At 40.3% G+C, this 19,330-nt stretch overlaps 2 protein-coding genes across 6 annotated transcripts in view; one reads left to right on the plus strand and one right to left on the minus strand.

Annotated features, from left to right (window-relative positions):
- Positions 1-1,230: 1,230 nt before the first annotated feature.
- On the plus strand, positions 1,231-17,523 carry LOC148098231 (CD209 antigen-like protein C). Of its 2 annotated transcripts, XM_087829853.1 has the most exons (7): positions 1,231-1,309; positions 1,407-1,508; positions 1,838-1,912; positions 1,973-2,047; positions 5,027-5,169; positions 16,155-16,258; positions 17,373-17,523. In XM_087829853.1, the coding sequence occupies exons 1-7, from the start codon at positions 1,231-1,233 to the stop codon at positions 17,521-17,523; spliced, it is 729 nt and encodes a 242-aa protein (XP_087685979.1). The 2 variants fall into 2 exon arrangements, with proteins under 2 accessions (XP_087685979.1, XP_087685978.1); XM_087829852.1 differs by having other exon boundaries at positions 1,838-2,047.
- The window catches only part of LOC102778690 (axonemal central pair apparatus protein HYDIN-like), a 56,472-nt gene continuing 54,432 nt past the window's right edge, over positions 17,291-19,330 (minus strand). For all 4 annotated transcript variants that reach the window (XM_087829851.1, XM_006788116.3, XM_006788117.3 and 1 more), the window contains exon 93: positions 17,291-19,082. In XM_087829851.1, the coding sequence (XP_087685977.1) occupies positions 18,873-19,082 (210 nt within the window). In that variant the 3' untranslated portion in view covers positions 17,291-18,872. The remainder of the gene's footprint in view (positions 19,083-19,330) is intronic.

A 19,330-nucleotide genomic window follows, 5' to 3' on the forward strand; every position in this document is an offset into this window, starting at 1 on the left:
CAGTCGAAAACACACTTGTTTTTACACAGTTCAACATGTTCTTCAGTGAAGCAAAGGAAGTCTCTTGTCCATAGCACCATGTTAATGTTTTTATAATTTAGTCCAAGCTCAAAATAAAAATCTATGAATCTCTCACATGGGTGTGTGGCCTCCATCGCTGTGGTTGTTTCTAAGTTTTCAATTCTGACCTGGAGGTGCATGAACTTAAAACTTTTGCGGGATCTCGCAAAGTACATCTTCATATTTTTTTCTCCAATGTCCCTTGCAGGGCTCTGTATCTTTGTGGAAATAAAGAATTGTCTCCTTCAAAACTGAACAGAAAAAAGTTTGACTTTTGTTCTGGACTCGTGTGTTCTGGACATGTGCAACAATGCCCGTTGCACAAGTCTTGTGAACCATTTTACAGTGGTAAGACCACAGCAGTAATACTTCCTTATTCTTCTAAATTTTTAGTTTTACATTGCAGAACAATTACATTGCAGAACATTTTGCACACGGTAGTCAGTGCTGGTTTTATTGTGTAAGAAAGTCAACTGCGAGTGGAGAAAGACACAACTGTTTTTTGGCTGCAAATTGTCAGACCTAGGAATAAATTCATTTAAAATCTTTCTTAAATTATTCTTTTAAATTCTTTTAAATTAATTTTCTGAGTTTGCTAATTCAGTTTGTGACACTGTCACTGGTGCTCTAGTGAGGAACTTCTTATTTTGCCCTTTTAGTTTTGGTCTGCAGTAATTTATTGATTTTCATAATCTAAAAGCCATGACCTGCTTGGTGTTATTTGTTGTTCTGGTGTTATTCCTCAGGACTGTGTATCAGCTGACCTTTACAAATATGCTTAATGGAGACGATTTGTCCATTTCTGATGGTGAATGAACTGGTACTTGTATTGAAACTTTCTACTCAATTTAAGCATTCAGAGTGCTTTCTAGTACTAATCTCTACAAATAAATTAATCACACACATATTCATACATTGTTTTACTTACACTTCAGCAAAATTGTATTTTTTTACACAACCATGAAAAGCAGTTTGATTTTGTACGACTATCACATACATATACGGCTTAATTAAGAACATATCAAGTTTCAGTGGTTGCATAGCTGCACAAACCACTGAAATATGTGACTTCCTCTGAATTTAAACGGAGAATAAACTGAAACCAGTGAGACTTTCACACTTCACTCATCCTGTGCTGCAGAGCTGAGCTCTCCAAAATAATCCAAATCCATGTATGCAATGGAGGCAATATCTGCCAATGATGAATACGTTAAACCTGACAACCCAACACCTTCAACAAATTACACAGGTAAAAGGGAAGTGATAGAGCAAGGAAGTTATAACATCTCTTATTACTACTGAAAATTTGTTTGGGTAACTTGTTTTTTTTTTTCTTTTCTTTTCAGGTCAGAGGAGCTCTAGGAGAAGTTTCTATTCGGGTGTTATTCTCTCCCTGAGCCTGCTCACTGTTTTGTTGCTGGTTAGACTTATCACACTTAGTTTCTTCTGTGAGTTGGATTTTTCATGGACAGTTGTTCTACTGATCATCAGTCACCATGTGAATGATTAAGAGCTATTTTTTAATGTAATTTAATGTATGTAATTTTTAATAAAATTTGGAATGCAATGTGGAATTTTCGATTGTTCCATTTCAAGATCCTCTTGAAATTATCTTGAAGACAACAAGATCACAGCAACAATAACTTGTACAAGCATAAAACTGGTTTACATAATTAATATGTTTCACAAATTACAGTCAGAATTTTAAAATATTTTTTATTTAGATCTTTTGTGCCTCAATCAATGAAAGCATCAATGTTATTTCCTTTTATTTCAGACCACAATTCAGCTGAACATGTGTCGGCAGAGGCTGAGAAGAGAGACCTTCTGAATAAAAACTTCTCTGCAGTCAGTAACCAACTTTCTTCCATGACTGAGGAGCGAGACCTTCTGAATAAAAACTTCTCTGCAGTCAGTAACCAACTTTCTTCCATGACTGAGGAGCGAGATCTGCTGACTAAAAAGACTGAAGAGCTTAAAAAGCAGAGTGAGTCCTTGTGTGAGCTATTGTGTCTCTAAAAGGTTTTTCTCGGAAATTTAGTGATTCATTTTCCAAACAAATGATGTAATCATTTTCTTCTGACTTAACACATTTTTAAAATCAAATTTCAGTCATTAGGAAAATATCATATGAACCATTATCCGTATCACTGCTTGTCACTATAAAGCTGCAGTGCAGCAGTGTACCTTATGCTTGTCACAAATTTACATTTACAAATCTGAATGGTACTAAAATAATTTAAGGGCTATATTTCATCGACACATATGTGAAATGTATTTAATGGTGTTTAGTAACTTATAAAATGATTGAATCCACAACAAGTATCCTTAATGTATTTTCATTAAGGAAGTTGAAAAGGAAGCTGATAGCCCTTACACTGACACTACATATTCTTATTTTTATTTCAATATCCTTTAAATCTTTTTTTAACTGTTATTTTACTTGTTTCATCGAGTGGTCATGTTTGATTCAGTTGTGATGCATCTTTTCACCGAGACATCACTTTCTGATCTACAGGTTTGTTTAGAGATTCACAAATCACTGAGTCTCTAAACACAACCTTCTATCAGTTTCACCCAGTTATTACAAGTTAGGAGCAGTTATTGTAGCTGCATTTTGCATATTGCGTAAAACTTAGGTAGATTGCAGTTTTGTGGTTACTTAAATTTTTTTACTTTTACTCTGGGAAAGACAGCAAAAATAGTGAGATGTTAACCTGCAGAAGACTGATAATAACAGACCTTCTTCACAACTATTCAACAAAACAAAACTTTAAAATGTTTAATTTAATTATATAAATTTTTATTATTACATGATTATTAATAATAATAATAATAATAATAATAATAATAATAATAATAATCTTTTTTCTTTCAAGATATTGGTCTGATATGGAAAACTGTTTTCTTCTGCACACATCAAATTCAATATTTTACCTTTTAATTCTCAGAGAGGCATTTAAAGCACTTTTGGATTGGCCTCACTTTTCAGAGACGTCCCTTCTTTATATGCAGTTTATGGTTGTGCCAAAGTTCTAATTTGGATTTGGAATGATTGATATTGATATTGACACAGTATAACATTTAACTTTTCAAAATGTGTTTTTTTGTGAAACCGTATTTATTGTATTGAGTCATGGGTTGTTGTTATTTTTGTTTTGTTTTGCTTGCTGTAATACACTGATCACCCAACATGAGAAATATAATGTAGTGATAATAAATATAAAGATATATAATAGATATATGTAATATATAATATATTTGGGGGTGGCTGTAGCTCAGGTGGTAGAGCAGGTCATCTACTGATCGGAAGGTTGGTGGTTCGATTCCTGGCTTCCCCAGTCTGCATGCCAAATATCCTTGGGCAAGATACTAACCCCAAATTGCTCTCCGATGCATCCATCGGAGTATGAATGTGTGTGAATGTTATCTAGAAAGCACTTAGAGAGATGTGCTTGTGTGAATGGGTGAATGCACAAGTTGTGTAAAGCGCTTTGAGTGCTCAGAAGAGTAGAAAAGCGCTATATAAGAACCAGTCCATTTACCATAATCAATATAGAAGAAAAGGAAAAAAGTATTTTTTTATATATATTAATACAACTGAATTAATATCTAATTTATTTATATTTGATATTAATTTAATATGCAAGATAATGCTTGGAAAAACTTGAAATAAATATTTTCTAGTACACCCCATGTCGTCGTCTTCATTAAGGACTCCTGGCAGGTTCCCAGTAAAGTTTTAGCCACAAGTGCTGCTGTTTTGGATGCAACAAACCAAGACCAAACATGCTTTCTCCACTCCGCCTGAGCTCACCCTCTTCATTAAGGTGGGGGGAAGCTAACATCAAACCATGTATTTAGCTAACTCTGACGTGAATAGAAGATGCTTTTGTAACGTCATTTTCAGATTTAAAATCAAATAATATAAAAAAACTCAACTTCAATTTCAATTTAAAGTTAAATTTTGTTTTCTTTTGTAGGCTAGTGAAAAAATGCACAAGGCAAATATCGGAACACTGATATGCTCTCTTTTCTTCATTGCAACTCCCACATGCTCCTCTAAAGGCTTACAACAACACATTTACTAGAAAACTAAAGCACACAGACACAGCCACAAAAGCATTTACACAAAAACACCTCATCCAGGAGATAAAACACTTTTTGCTTGTTTGTTTTTTTGCCTCCTAATAATGTTTAAAACCTTGGAATGATTAGTTTAGGCTGTATTATTTCATTGGGCACTACTGCACTTGACATCATATACATTTGGGTGGCTGTAGCTCAGGAGGTAGAGCAGGTCACCTACTGATCGGAAGGTTGGTGGTTCGATCCTTGGCTCCTCCAGTCTGCATGTCAAGTATCCTTGGGCAAGATACTAACCCCAAGTTGCTCTCCGATGCATCCATCGGAGTATGAATGTGTGTGAATGTAGTTAAATAGCACTAAGTATAGATAAAGTGCTTGTGAGAATGGGTGTGATTGGGTGAATGTGGCATGTTGTATAGAGCGCTTTGAGTGCTCTGAGAGAGTAGAAAAGCGCTATATAAGAGTCAGTCCATTTACCATATATTTTTGCATCTAAGAATTTTTTTAATATGGCCTGTAAATACATGAAAGAGTTGCAACAGCAATTTCTAAAATATAAACTGATGATGATTTTAAAAGACTTGTGATTTTTTTCTTTTGAACATTTATTATTGCCCATTAGTAAGAAAAAAGTACTTTTTATCTGATTACTGAATGGAATAACTGATTATTAAAATATTGGTTGCAGCCCTAAAATAGATTAAGTACAAAAACTGTCACCATAGTAAATATACACAGGCAAACAAATATAAAAGTCAGGAGGTGAATAAACTATAGATAAATCTAATTAAACAGATCAAATGAGCATTGTTGTAAGGTTCATTAAATATTTTTCATTAACCTTACTGAAATATTACTTGTTTTTAATTTCTTCTAGTTATACAATGTCCCGCAGGATGGAGTAGTTTCAGCTGTAGCTGCTATCTCCTCTCTGGAAGGTCTGGTTCCTGGGATGAAGGCAGAAGGGACTGCAGAGACAGAGGAGCAGATCTGGTGGTTATTGAGCGCGCTAAAGAACAGGTACAGTTCATATGTATGTGTTTTACTGTGTTTATACATGAATATTCATATTCGTACCCCTCATTCATTACTTTTGAGTAGGGATGGGTACCGGTATCCCGTGCCATGATGGCACCGGTTCTGACATAAACGGTAGTAACCAGACCGAAAAGCAGCGCACATTTCGGTCCTTTATTTCGGTGCTTTTTTTCCTGAGCTGTGATACACTTTAGATTCTAGCCAATCATTTTAGTTTCCAAGGATAGTAGGCGGGCCCAGGTACGTACGTTCTTTTAGAGCAGAGCTACAGGTTAAAAATGCCCAAGGCGAAGCGGTCAAAAGTCTGGCTGTACTTCACAGCAAAAGATGCAAACTCAGCAGCCTGCAACAAGTGCTTTAAGGTGATACTGTGATACTGTCAAAGGAGGTAACACCTCAAATCCGCTGAAACACCTGGCGACGCATAGCGTTTTTAAAAAATCCGAGAAATGCGCCGTATTTGATAGCTTGCTGCGAGACCTCACACCGAGCACATCTACTGCGGGTGTGGTGCCTGTTATCGGACCCAGAGTTAGCAACTTACCCCAAGAACCCGAAGAGGAGAGTCCTGGCCCCTAGCCCTGCCAGTGTAGCAGAAATGATGAGGATGATGATGGCAGCAGCAGCCGTTCTTCTCTGGGTGAGTAGCTTAATGTTGTTCTTGTGTAATTTACGTTGAGTAGGCTAACCACGTTATTAAATTAATGCATGTAAGGTGAACTAGCAAACACTGTTGTAGTTACATGTGACTGTCTTCTTGTTTGATGGCAGATACTCCCTTCACCCTGGCCAAAAAGGCTAAAATGACCAAAGAAGTGGGAAACAGTTAAACATGAGAGGTTTTTGGACAAAGTTTGTGTTTTCCATTCTTTAAGCACCGGTTTGAGCACCGGTTTGAGCACCGTTTAAGCACCGGCACCATTTCAAAAGTACCGGTTTGGCACCGGTATCGGATAAAACCTAAACGATACCCATCCCTACTTTTGAGTGTGATGAAACCTGCATTTTTGGAATTTGTGAGATGTCTAGTTTTAGCGGTGTGGTGGTTGTTGAAATGGTTTTGTGAGCTTCCAGCTAAGATTCTGGCGTTCTGCTGCTCAGAAACTGAGCAACGGCTCTGCGCTACATGCATCTCTGCCATTCAAAGACACTTTGTATATAGATTATTTTCATTCAATACTAAATTGTAAATGTTGTTTTCAAGGAAGCAATTTTTTATTCAGTGTCCTCATAAATCCCTTATTTTTATGCATTTGCTACTACTAGATTAAACACACATGAGGTTTAAGGCGTGGACAAGTTTGAAACCTTTTGTCCTTAAAAATGGAAAATTGCTGAAAATAAAAACGGCTATCACTTTAGTCTTTTATTTTAGCTCCTAATTTGATCAATTCTGCTCTCAGCTTTGCGGTCTCCTGTATGCTGCGCGTCTCGTTTATGCTCCTTTCTTCACTTTTACTTGACAAGCTTCCATTTAGGCTTTCAGCAGGGCTGAAGATTCAGCTCCCAAATACTGACGGACCTATAATAATTGACATATGAAATTATTTTGCAGCCAGTTATAATTGATTATATAGTAAATTTAATTGTTAACTACAATTGAGCTGTTTTGGCAAATACATCTTCAGATGAGAACTAGAGGGTGGGTCAAAGCAGAAGAAAAACTATAAAAACTGACATTTTACAGCAAAGCAAACAAACATACTATATGTAACCCTCTCAAGGTTATCCACTGCTGTTCAAGCCAATGATTTAATGTTTAATGTATGTAGTACTAATTCTGTCCAACAGGGGGCAGTGATGGCGCTATAGTTGTCCTGCGCTGCGTTATGCGGCAAGAAGAAGAGCTGCAGCGGGGCAGATAGCCAGCAAGCTAGAAGAAGAACGCCCGAGCGCATGGTGTATCGGAAGAGAATACGAACCTTTTTTCTAAGTGTTAAGGTTTTTATCGTTACAGACTATTAGGATTTGCTTACCACGCATCCTTTTTTTCCAATTGTTTTTACTGTGTTGGGACATAGTGCGAGAGACAGTTGCTGGATACTCGATCGGCGATTGGAAGGCGAATCCAGTGGGGCTTTTTTCCAGAGACGTATCGCTCCACCCAGAAGGACGGCGAACGAGGATTTTACTCATCTTTGCAGATAAGCACTGGGCTTATCCACACACACACACACTACCCGGGTAGATTGACAAGGTTTTCTCAGAGCTCTGAATTTATTTTATTATTATTCTTTTTTACTTCAACACCATATTTTACTTTTTTTCTTTCCTCACCAAACCAGAGTGGTTGGTGGAGGTAGAACTGTGACAAGAGACATAAATGGACTAATACTAATATGGAAACTGAACTGACTGATTGAAGGGGGGATTATATTGGGTTTTGTCTCATAAGTGTTGTTAACATTCTGCATATTATTGAAGTTGCTGATGAGACTGTTATGTGTTTTGTTGTAATAAATGTCATAGAGTGTTCTCTATAAGACAGCATAAGGAGGTGTTTTAGTTTTCTTGTTCCTCTTCTCCTCATTGAAAGTACCTAGAATATTCATGTCCCTAAGTTAATCAATTAAGGGATCGATTACAAAAGTTGGCGAGCCAGCCAGGAGGAGTAGATGGAAAATTAGTTGAAAACACTTCCATTTAGCTGATTTTGTTAGTCTTTGTTTAACATTTCACAGCTGTTGGTTATTGAGTGTTACCGTTTTTCACAATGTATGCAGAACAGGAATATGGTACTGATATGAAGAAGTGTGTATACATTGAAGGAATTACAGCAGCAACTACTGATGATCAAATTACTGAATTTTGTATGCAATTTGGCTGTGTTGATAAAGTTCTTAGAGTAAGACAGACAGGGCAAGGTACTGGTGTTAAAGCCCTGGTGGAGTTTGAATCTGAAGAAACTGTCATAAAGTTGGCTTCCACCCTCCCTCTGTACCTTCCCAGCGTTTCGAACCCAGACATTATGTGGCGTGTAGATGGTGCCTGTAAAACTGCTCAGTCTTCAAAGACAATGTCACCCACACTTTTCCCACGCCAACAAAGTGACAGTTCTGGCTCAGAAAATGAACCAGATTCTGATAATAGTTGGACACCCCTGCTACGTAGACAGACTGCAAAGAATAAAGAGATTGAAGAGGTTGTAGCTGAAACCACTTCTAAAGTAAAAGGACAGAGAACGGTCTCCAAGCCAACTCACTCTGTCTCTCAACTAACATTAGACAGTGATGTGTGCAACCCTCCTGAAGTCCAAAAGATAATTGTGGAGCATGTCATCAAAAGCGATGCCCCTCCCACTCCAAGTCAAGGCTCTAAAGGTCTTCGCCCATTTTCAGGAAGAGTTCCTAAACCCCAAAATGAAGTAGATTTTGAGACGTGGTCACTTCATGTGGAACTCATGATTCAAGATAATCTTCCACTTGATGTACAACGCCGTAAGATTCTTGAGAGCTTACTCTCCCCAGCTTCTGACTTGGTGAGGCAGCTTGGCCCACATGCGGCTCCTCGTGAATATGTCAAGCTTCTTGGCTCAGCTTATGGATTAGTTGAGGATGGGGAGGAAATTTTCGCAAGGTTTCTGAATACCCACCAGAACACAGGGGAAAAGGCATCTGAGTATCTTCAGCGGTTGCAGGTGTTGCTCACCACAGCTGCACAGAGGGGTGGTGTGAGGAGTTCAGAGACTGGGAAACACTTGCTGAGACAGTTTCGCCGCGGCTGCTGGGATCAGTCCCTCATCTTAGCATTGCAGTCTGAACTGAATTCAGATACAGCTCCTGATTTCTCTGATTTTCTTCTACAGTTACGGACTGAAGAAGATAGAAGGGCTGCAAAATTTGATCGAATGAACCGTCATTTAGGGGGTGCAAAAGCTAAATCATCCGTACACATGCAGCTGGTCCCAGACATGTCTTCCACGCATGATGAGAATACCAGTGTACTTCAAACATACATCACTGAAACAGAGGATTTGAGGAGGCAGGTAACTGAGTTAAAAATGCAACTTAACAAAAAGAAAGAGCAAAGGAAACAAAAACATGCTGAAAAGAGAAATCCCACCCTAAATGCCTCCGCTAGTATAACTCCAGTTGCAGTACAAGCCCAACAAATGGCACCTAAACCCAGACCAAAACCTTGGTTCTGTTTCAAGTGTGGTAATGATGGACATATAGCCAGAGAGTGTGAAGGTCCTCCAAATAAGATCTTGGTTGATCAGAAATACAAGGAGTTGAGGGAGAGGCAAAGAGAGTGGGAAGCCAAATATGGTCATTTAAACTGGACCGGGTCGCAGTGGAGGGACTGACTGCACCCAAGAATGAGCGAGGATGTCCCATAAGATTTCAGGACAAAGAAAAAGTCACATGTGAAAGCCATTCCCAAGCCCAATTACTCTTTGACTGTCTTCCAAAAAGGCTTATTGGCCCAAAGTGTACTGCAGCAGTCTCCATTGAAGGGAGTCAGTGTAACAGTCTACTTGATTCAGGTTCCCAAGTAACCACAGTATCAAAGTCATTTTATGACAGGAACCTTTCCAGTCAGAAAATCTTTCCCATCCAGGATCTGCTGGACATTGAAGGTGCTGGTGGTCAGGAAGTGCCTTATCTGGGATACATATCCACAACCATCCATTTCCCTGAAAGTGTCATGGGGAAATCAGCTGAAGTTGACACGCTTATTCTTGTAGTTCCTGATCACAGGACAAACATGGAAGTGCCCTTGCTGATAGGGACTAATACCCTGGATATTTTGTATGAAACAGTTGGCTTAGGAAAAGCTCAGCCAAATCATGTCTTACAGGAAAAAAACATCCATCACTCTCCTCTGGTGAAGCATCTCTATCACAGGTTCAAAACCCGTCAAGACAATGGCAGAGTGGGGAAAGTGAAGCTGCAGAGCAAAAAGTGCATTACTGTTTCTGCAGGAAAAAAAATGGCCTTGAATGGATATGCAAGGAAGGTCACAACAACATCTGACACAACCCTGATGGTTGAGCCTCTAGAGTCAACCTTGCCTGGTGGGCTCTTGTTTTGCAGTTTTGTAATGACACGGCCTTCATGTTCATCATTTAAGGTCCCGGTTCTAGTTAAAAATGACACAGCACATGATATTAAAATACCTGCTGGCCAGGTTATTGCAGAACTCATCCTTCCAAAAGCTGTGTCATCCTTGACTGAAAGAACTGTCAAAACTCTGTCAGGTGACCAATATCCGTCGGTTCCAGCTACAGCTGCATGTAACTCTGTATCTGTGTCTGACACAGGAACACTCACCTTTGACTTTGCTGAGTCAAGCTTGTCTGAGGAGTGGAAAGAGAGAATAACAAAGAAATTAAACTCAGTTTCTGAAGTTTTTGCTCTTCATGATCTCGACTATGGCCACACTACTCAGATTAAGCACAGAATTCGACTCTCAGACCCATCTCCATTTAAACAAAGGCCCAGACCCAAAGAGAAAATCTAGTCTGTCTGGCCGAACCCATAAGATTTCTACAAGTGTGGATCTCAAAAAGCCATTTAATGGCAAATGGACCCCAGCCTGTGAAGATGCTTTTGAGACATTGATTCACAAGCTCACAACAGCCCCTGTTCTTGGGTTTGCCGATCCTAAGAAACATTATATTGTGCATACTGATGCAAGCACCCATGGACTCGGTGCAGCCTTATATCAAGAACAGGAGAGCAAGTTAAGGGTCATTGCCTATGCCAGTAGGGGCCTCTCCAGGTCCGAGCAAAGGTACCCTGCACATAAGCTTGAGTTCTTGTCTCTGAAGTGGGCCGTCACCGAGAAGTTTTTTGACTATCTCTATGGAGCAAAATTTACAGTGGTGACAGACAATAACCCACTCACATATGTCTTAACCTCTGCAAAACTGGACGCAGTAGGTCATCGTTGGTTGGCAGCTCTTTCCAGTTTTGATTTTGACATCCAGTATAGAGCTGGGAAGAACAACCAAGATGCTGACGGGCTTTCCAGACGTCCGCATCCACATGACTGTGATGCCTCTGATCAGAGTTCTACTGATGAGGAAAATCGCATTGAAAGCTTTATTGCACAGCTCTTACGCCGCAACAAAGGGCCTGATTTTCCAACTGAGGCAGTAAAGGCAGTATGCGAGAGACATCAGTGTTCTTCAACTCTCGAGGAGGAGGCAGCGGTGCCATCGCCTGCACGAGTAGAATGTTTGGCTATTGGAACCTCTGCAATACCAGCAGATTTCTGTCAAACTGATGTAGCTGGTTCATGCCCCCTGCCGCAAATGTCTCTTCCCGATTGGGCGCGTGAGCAGAAATCAGATCCAGTCGTCAGCAGAGTAATGACTCTTGTACTTGCCGGAAAACGTCTCTCCTACAAGGCAAGAAGGAACGAAGACAGAGAAGTTCAGTTAATGACAAGAGTAATGGATCAGTTAGTTGTAATGGATGAGGTCTTATACCGAAAACGCATCATTCAAGGTGAACCCATGTATCAGCTCGTTCTTCCGCAAAGTTACAGAGAAGTTGCCCTTGACCAGCTCCACAATGCTGTGGGCCATCTGGGTGTTGATAGGACTCTGGACTTAGTCCGAGCTCGGTTCTATTGGCCCCGCATGACCATCGATGTAAATGACAAGGTCAGGACATGTGAAAGGTGTTTCAGAAGAAAGGCACAAGTTGAAAGGAGTGCTCCTTTGGTGAACATAAAAACTAATCGTCCCTTGCAGTTGGTCTGTATGGACTACCTTACATTGGAACCAGATGAGAGAGGGACTAAAAACATCTTGGTCATAACAGACCATTTCACTAAATACGCAGTTGCAGTTCCGACGCCTGATCAAAAAGCAAAGACTGTGGCAAAGGCCTTGTGGAGCAATTTTTTAATCCATTATGGATTTCCTGAGAGGTTGCACAGCGACCAGGGTCGTGATTTTGAGTCTGCCTTGATCAAAGATCTTTGCTCACTGCTTGGGATAAAAAAAACGAGGACCACGCCCTACCATCCCCGCGGCAATCCTGTCGAGCGGTTCAATAGAACCCTTCTTCAAATGCTAGGGACGCTGGAGGAAGAAGATAAAGTTCGGTGGAGAGATTTTGTGCAGCCTTTAGTACACGCGTACAACTGTACAAGGAATGATACCACAGGTTTCACTCCCTACCAGTTGATGTTTGGCAGACAACCGAGGCTCCCAATCGACATAGCATTTGGCCTATGCCCTGAAAGATCCAGCAGCCTCTCTCACTCTGAATATATCAAAAAGTTGAGAGAGAGTCTTGCAGAAAGCTACCAGTTAGCCATTGAGCACAGTCAAAAGAGTGCTTTCCGGAACAAACAGAGGTTTGATAGCAAAGTGCGGGAATCCACCCTTGCCAAGGGAGATAGAGTCCTTTTAAGGAATGTTGGCATCAGGGGAAAGCACAAAATCGCTGATCGGTGGAGCCGAACCGTGTTCACTGTGATCAGACAGATTCAGGACTCGCCTGTTTTTGTGGTGGTGCCTGAAGGAACAGATGGGCCTGAAAGAGTGCTACACAGAGATCTGCTCTTACCTTGTGGGTTTCTCCCACCCACTGTTGAAGAGACAGCACCCAAAGTAACAGTGTCACGGTCTAAACCTGCAAACTCACCACCAGTTGACACATTTGAGACTGATTCTTCAGAAACCAGCAATGAGGAGAGCACTGAAGATGAAGTTGAGTATTACTCTCTTCATTCTCTACCCTGTAATGAGCCTAATGTATTGCAAGATGGACTCCAAGAAGCCGACCAGATTGCAGTCACAGACAGACTGGCTGGAGTAAAAGTCCACGAAAAGTCAGCTACAGAAGACATTTTGGGACAGATAGATCAGCTTCACACTGTTGAATCTGAGTTGAGTCCAGAGCTCTCTACTCTAAATCCAGATGCTCACGAATTCCAGCCAGTGACAACCCAGAACGGAGATGATGAGAAGGACCAGGTTCAGGAGTCACCGCTGCATGAGATCAGTTCGGCTGAAGACAGCCAATCTAAAGATCTCTCACGCAGTTTGGGTGATAGTCGTACATTGATTACAGAAGTGAGCAACAAAATGAAAGTTGTGGAGGAAGAAAGAAAAGGAGAACCAAATCTCTCTAAAGATGTCCCTAATCATGAAGAGGGTGTGGGACTAAGGAGGTCATCAAGGGAGAGATCAGCTCCAAAGAAGCTAACTTATCCAACGTTGGGAAATCCTTTGGTGACAGTCATGCACTCCATTTTCTCTGGGTTAGACCAAGCTTTCACCCAAGCATTCACCTTCGACAGTGTACCCAGCGTAGATCAACTAATGCCCGGGACTGCTGAAACAGTGTAAAGTTCCACATGCAAGGATGCATGCGGCTTAAGGGGGGGAGAATGTAACCCTCTCAAGGTTATCCACTGCTGTTCAAGCCAATGATTTAATGTTTAATGTATGTAGTACTAATTCTGTCCAACAGGGGGCAGTGATGGCGCTATAGTTGTCCTGCGCTGCGTTATGCGGCAAGAAGAAGAGCTGCAGCGGGGCAGATAGCCAGCAAGCTAGAAGAAGAACGCCCGAGCGCATGGTGTATCGGAAGAGAATACGAACCTTTTTTCTAAGTGTTAAGGTTTTTATCGTTACAGACTATTAGGATTTGCTTACCACGCATCCTTTTTTTCCAATTGTTTTTACTGTGTTGGGACATAGTGCGAGAGACAGTTGCTGGATACTCGATCGGCGATTGGAAGGCGAATCCAGTGGGGCTTTTTTCCAGAGACGTATCGCTCCACCCAGAAGGACGGCGAACGAGGATTTTACTCATCTTTGCAGATAAGCACTGGGCTTATCCACACACACACACACTACCCGGGTAGATTGACAAGGTTTTCTCAGAGCTCTGAATTTATTTTATTATTATTCTTTTTTACTTCAACACCATATTTTACTTTTTTTCTTTCCTCACCAAACCAGAGTGGTTGGTGGAGGTAGAACTGTGACAAGAGACATAAATGGACTAATACTAATATGGAAACTGAACTGACTGATTGAAGGGGGGATTATATTGGGTTTTGTCTCATAAGTGTTGTTAACATTCTGCATATTATTGAAGTTGCTGATGAGACTGTTATGTGTTTTGTTGTAATAAATGTCATAGAGTGTTCTCTATAAGACAGCATAAGGAGGTGTTTTAGTTTTCTTGTTCCTCTTCTCCTCATTGAAAGTACCTAGAATATTCATGTCCCTAAGTTAATCAATTAAGGGATCGATTACATATACATATTTTTATGTCCCAGCAATTATTAAACCCTGAAACAGCTGTTACTCCATCTCACTCTGGATACTGTGGAAGAAGTCTAGTGTGTGTGTGTGTAGTATAATGGTATAGCTTACCACAGACATGAGCGAAAAAAGATAAATATGGAGCCATACAGGCTCGGACGTGACCGGATTAACAAGGCCTGCGTCAGGTGTTGAGGTACCAGAACACCCTGATGAGAAGTGGGCTGCTCCCTGAACTTAGATGGATGATATCCATCCAGATATCCATCCTGTACCCATCACTGTGATTTAACCATCGCAGTGATTATCACAGACCCTGAACATGGTCTAGTAATCATCACAGTGAAGAGTTAGACAGCACCAGACTTCACCATGGCCACACCTACTGGCTGAAGGGGCTGAGTATTCACTGAGTCGATGAGAGACACTCTGAATGGATGACTGAAGGCCGGAGAGTCCTGATCCCCAAATACCCCAAGAAGGGACTGGTCCTAGCCTTGGTACCAAATGGAAGCTTTTGTCAAGCATCATAGTGGGTAAGCTATGGTTCATTACATGAGCGGGGCACAGAAAGGAGGCTACTGGTAGGCCGAGCAGTTGTCTGAGACAGCAAGACTAGGCTCAGCAACCTGTGCGCTGCCTGGGTTGATGCCCCACACCTGGGTTCCTGGAATGCCTAGAACTATACAAGATCAACAGGACCCTAAGAGCCTTCATCAGGAACTCAATGTGTATGTGGCGTACAACACTAGAGCCCATACATTAGAGGCCAACTTCAAGCCCATAGCACAAGTCACCATCAAGTGCAGGTTCTACCAAGGAGATGCACTGTCTCCACTGCTGTTCTGCATAGGCCTGAAACCGCTCAGTGAGATCACTGACAAGATTGGCTACGGATACTGACATCGGAATGGGCCAATCGTCAGCCACCTCCTCTACGTGGATGACATCAAGCTGTATGCCAAGAGTGAATGTGACATCGATTCACTGATCCACACCACCAGGATACACAGCAATGACATCGGAATGTTGTTTGGACTGGAGAAGTGTAGTTGGATGATAACGAAGAGCGGGAAAGTAGAACTGAAGGGATCAAACTACAAGAAGGCAACATTGCCCTTGAGTACCCCAGCTACAAGTACCTGGGGTACTCAAGGGCAAATGGGAACCATAAGGAGACCACTAGGAAAGCTGCAACCACCAAGTACCAGGCAAGTCCCGAGGAGTCAGCTGAAAGGTAAGAATAAGATCTGTCAACACCTACGCCCTGCCTGTGATCAGGTACCCTGCAGGGATAATAAGCTGGCCAAAGGAGGAGATGAATGGCTCACTAGAGCCGGCCAAAACAGCGAACTCCCAGCACATTGTTGTCAAACCCCCCGCGGTCTTTCGCTACTCAGGTTAAACATGATATATAAGTCACTTAGTTAACTTCAAAATGTTATTGTTTGGCTTTTTTCAGTGTTTTGTTTGTGAGTAAATCGGTTTGGCTGAGATTAAAGTTTTCACACAGCTGAATAAACGTCAAACAGATAACTGATTAAACAGAAGTGTGAGATGGTAGCGATTTTACTCCAGTGTCCAGTGTTATATTTTAGGGAGCAAAGAGCAGACGGTTGAGTTTATTAAACTTCACCAAGACAATCTGCAAATTTCATTAAAATGTATGTATAAACTAAATAAACTAAATTCCCAAATGGGAATTCATGTTTTTGTTCTTTCTGAACAGGAGTACCTTACTAGGCTCACCAAAACACCGACTTGGATTGGTTTACATGATAAAGAAGAAGAGGGAAAATGGAAATGGGTAGACGGAACTCCTCTTATTCTGAAGTAAGCTGTCATTTTGGCAGATTATATTAATTATATTTTGTTAGAGATATTCTTTTATCAAACATTCAGGTATAATGAAATAACACTCAGACACTTGTAACAGTTCAACGTGCACAGGTGAGAGCTCAACGGAGACTCACACCCTGCAGCAGTTCTCTGCCTTTATTTATAGAAAGCATGAAGCATACAGATGAGGAAGTAACATTCTTATCTAGTCAAGCAAGCTGCGATGACTTCTTGGAATACTCTGTTCTCAGAATAACGGTGCGTGGGCAACACCCATTCTTAGGCGGCGATTTCCTGTTTCTGTCAGATAATGTAACAGTAAGCAATTTCTTTTAAATGCAAGGTGCAGACAGTTAGTTGTGCAGCTGGTTGAGTGCAAACAGAAATATAAACACTTTTAGCTTTAGTATATCAGCAATAATGAATAATAAAATGTTTTAATAATAAAATCTTCTGACATATTTATAATACATGCTGCTCACAAATAAACTCACTAAAAGACTTAGATGTCAATCGCTGAAAATCATAAAAATTGACTTATTTTGATAGCCTTATGGTGGTCATACATGATATTAACTAAGCATTTTAGAATGAAGAATGTACTTTTAGCTGCTTCCTTATTTCCCATGGGGTTACCACAGCAGGTGAAAACACAGGGTTTTGATTTAGCACAGATTTTAACCTGGGTAATTGTCTCCTGGAATTAAACTGGGGATGTTATTTGTGTAAGTCAAATGTGTTAACCACACAGTTAAAAATGAATAACAGGAAAAAAACATATAGGAGACACCAGCCAACACTACCATCACCTCCTGACAGGGAAAAACAAACAAACAAACAAAATACACAGAGTAGCTTATTTTTTTCACCAAGTTTTGTTTTGCATTTTGTTGCAATTTGTTCTTAACAGCTACATAAATTCAGTGGAATAATCAAGCCAGGAAACTGGCTTGATTAATCCACTTGATTGGCTAGATGTTAGCCAATCCACTTGATTGGCTAACATCTTTGATGTTATAAAAATCTTTTCATCCTTTTCTTGCTTTTATAAATGTTTCAGATCTAATTATTTTCTCAAGGATAATAATTGTGCTCACTGATCTGTCAGGTACTGGGCAGATGGCCAACCTGATAATGGTGGTGGAAACCCATTGTGGGGTGAAGAGGACTGTGCTCAAATCAGGACATTTGACAACACTTTGTGGAATGATATTTCATGCAGGAATTCTCTGCCGTGGGTCTGTGAAAAAATACCATAATACCCACTCCTGATCCTTTATCATTTATTATTTTATTTTTGTTTTATTCCTCTCTGAATACCTATTTAGCTAAAGCATTGCAGTGCTGAGTTGTAGCTATAGCTATATACTGTTCACTTTTATAAATAGATTTACTTCCTGTTGTAAAAAAAGAAAACATAATTTAGCACATGAACTGAGATCCAACTGCTGACTGCCTTTTCTGATATATCAGTTAATTTTACATTTTAAGAGAACCAGTGGACAAAGCAGAACTACAGCAGATTCTCTGGCTCACTGCATATTAGTCATATGTTTATGGATAATCAGAAGTTGTCACAATATGTTAGTAGTTATACTGATGTCAGGTCCTTTTATGGCAGCAATGAAATGCAGTGGAAATGGTTTTTTTGGGAGTAAGTTCATTTTCATGGCGAAGAAGGACTTTTCAATTCATCTGATCATTCTTCTAAACCTTTTGCATTATAAGCAAATTGCTATCATAAAAACAAAAAGCAGCAAACTTTGTGAAAACCAATATTTGTGTCATTCTCAAAACGTTTTGCTACAACTGTACCATGTGACTTGCTGCAATGCAGGTATATTGCATTTTTGTTTTGTGTGGGTTTTTTTTTTCTGGCTTGTTGTTGCAAGCAGTAAAGCTGGGCTGATTGTTCATGATTAATAAATGATTAAGCACAAGTCTGTAAATTACATCTATGTGCACTTTGGTTTAATTAATTAAGTTTGTTCTTTCCACCATGAAAAGAGGAAGAGTGGGCCACCGGAACAGTCTGACAAAGGTTGTATCAAAGTGTTTTTCCTTAAGAAGTAAAAGAGTGAATTTTGCATATACACTGCAGCTCCTCACCATGTGTGATGTGATAGCTCTAACTTTGGGTAATAAGAAAGTTACTGCTGTATAGCTAGTTTCCCCATAATGTGCCATGAGTCTTACAGCAAACAGGCCAGTTTGGATGAATTCACTTAGGTGAAAAGTTAACATATGGGTCATTATGATACAAAAAGGAAGTCAAGTGATCTAACTGGACTTATCAATGGACCACATATACAGTTCAAATGAACTCATGATTCCCCCCATGTGGTAATATATGTGCAGTAACAGGCATCTCCAAGTTTTCTTTGCAGAATTTATTCAGTCAATTGTTAAATATTTATTGACAGGTTTGTCAGCTAATTACTTGAATCACACAATACACAAGGAGATATTCTGGATTTTGGCAATAAAATTAAAGCTTCAGATAGGTCACTTGTCAGCATATGCAACTGGACCATTGTACAATCTGGCAATCAATGCCTTTTTCATTGTACTCATGTTGGCATCTCTGTCTTTCTATATTTGCATGTTTCTATAATGACTCGGGGCGGTGGCCCTTCAGGTAATAGACCCATGAGTAAGGCTTCCTGTGGCCCTCAGAGCTCTGACTGGAGATGGTCAAGGTGCCAAACCACGGTCCTGGAGAGCCATCTGGAGGAGCCTCAAAGGACACCTGGATGTTCTGAATCTCTTTGGATTTGATGCTTCCCCCTCCTTTGACTGTAAAATGGTGGTTGTCAATCTATAGGCATAAACAGGGTTCAGGTTACATAAAATCGAAATAAGCTGCACTATTAAGTGAAGCACATAAACTGAAGCATTTATCAATGCTAAAAAAAAATGCTAAAGTGAAAGTTCTATCAGAGAGAAGCAGGAGTCAAATCTGTTGAAACATAGGGTTGCACAACAGAGTTGCACAATTCTGCCATCTGTTCCAGGCTAAATTTAATGTTTCATGGTGTCGCAGTGAACCCAGTGTAAATACTCCTC

This window comes from Neolamprologus brichardi, chromosome 16 (genome assembly GCF_056152115.1).
Source record: "Neolamprologus brichardi isolate AB-2024 chromosome 16, ASM5615211v1, whole genome shotgun sequence".
In the NCBI taxonomy this organism is placed as follows: Eukaryota; Metazoa; Chordata; class Actinopteri; order Cichliformes; family Cichlidae; genus Neolamprologus; species Neolamprologus brichardi.

What these genes read in the sequence shown, in the direction of transcription:
- LOC148098231 (XM_087829852.1), top strand. Translation starts at nt 1,231, where the DNA reads ATGTATGCAATGGAGGCAATATCTGCCAATGATGAATACGTTAAACCT. An exon ending in ACCTTCAACAAATTACACAG is followed by an intron (nt 1,310 to 1,406) that starts GTAAAAGGGAAG and finishes TTTTCTTTTCAG; the next exon opens with GTCAGAGGAGCTCTAGGAGA. An exon ending in TGAAGAGCTTAAAAAGCAGA is followed by an intron (nt 2,048 to 5,026) that starts GTGAGTCCTTGT and finishes AATTTCTTCTAG; the next exon opens with TTATACAATGTCCCGCAGGA.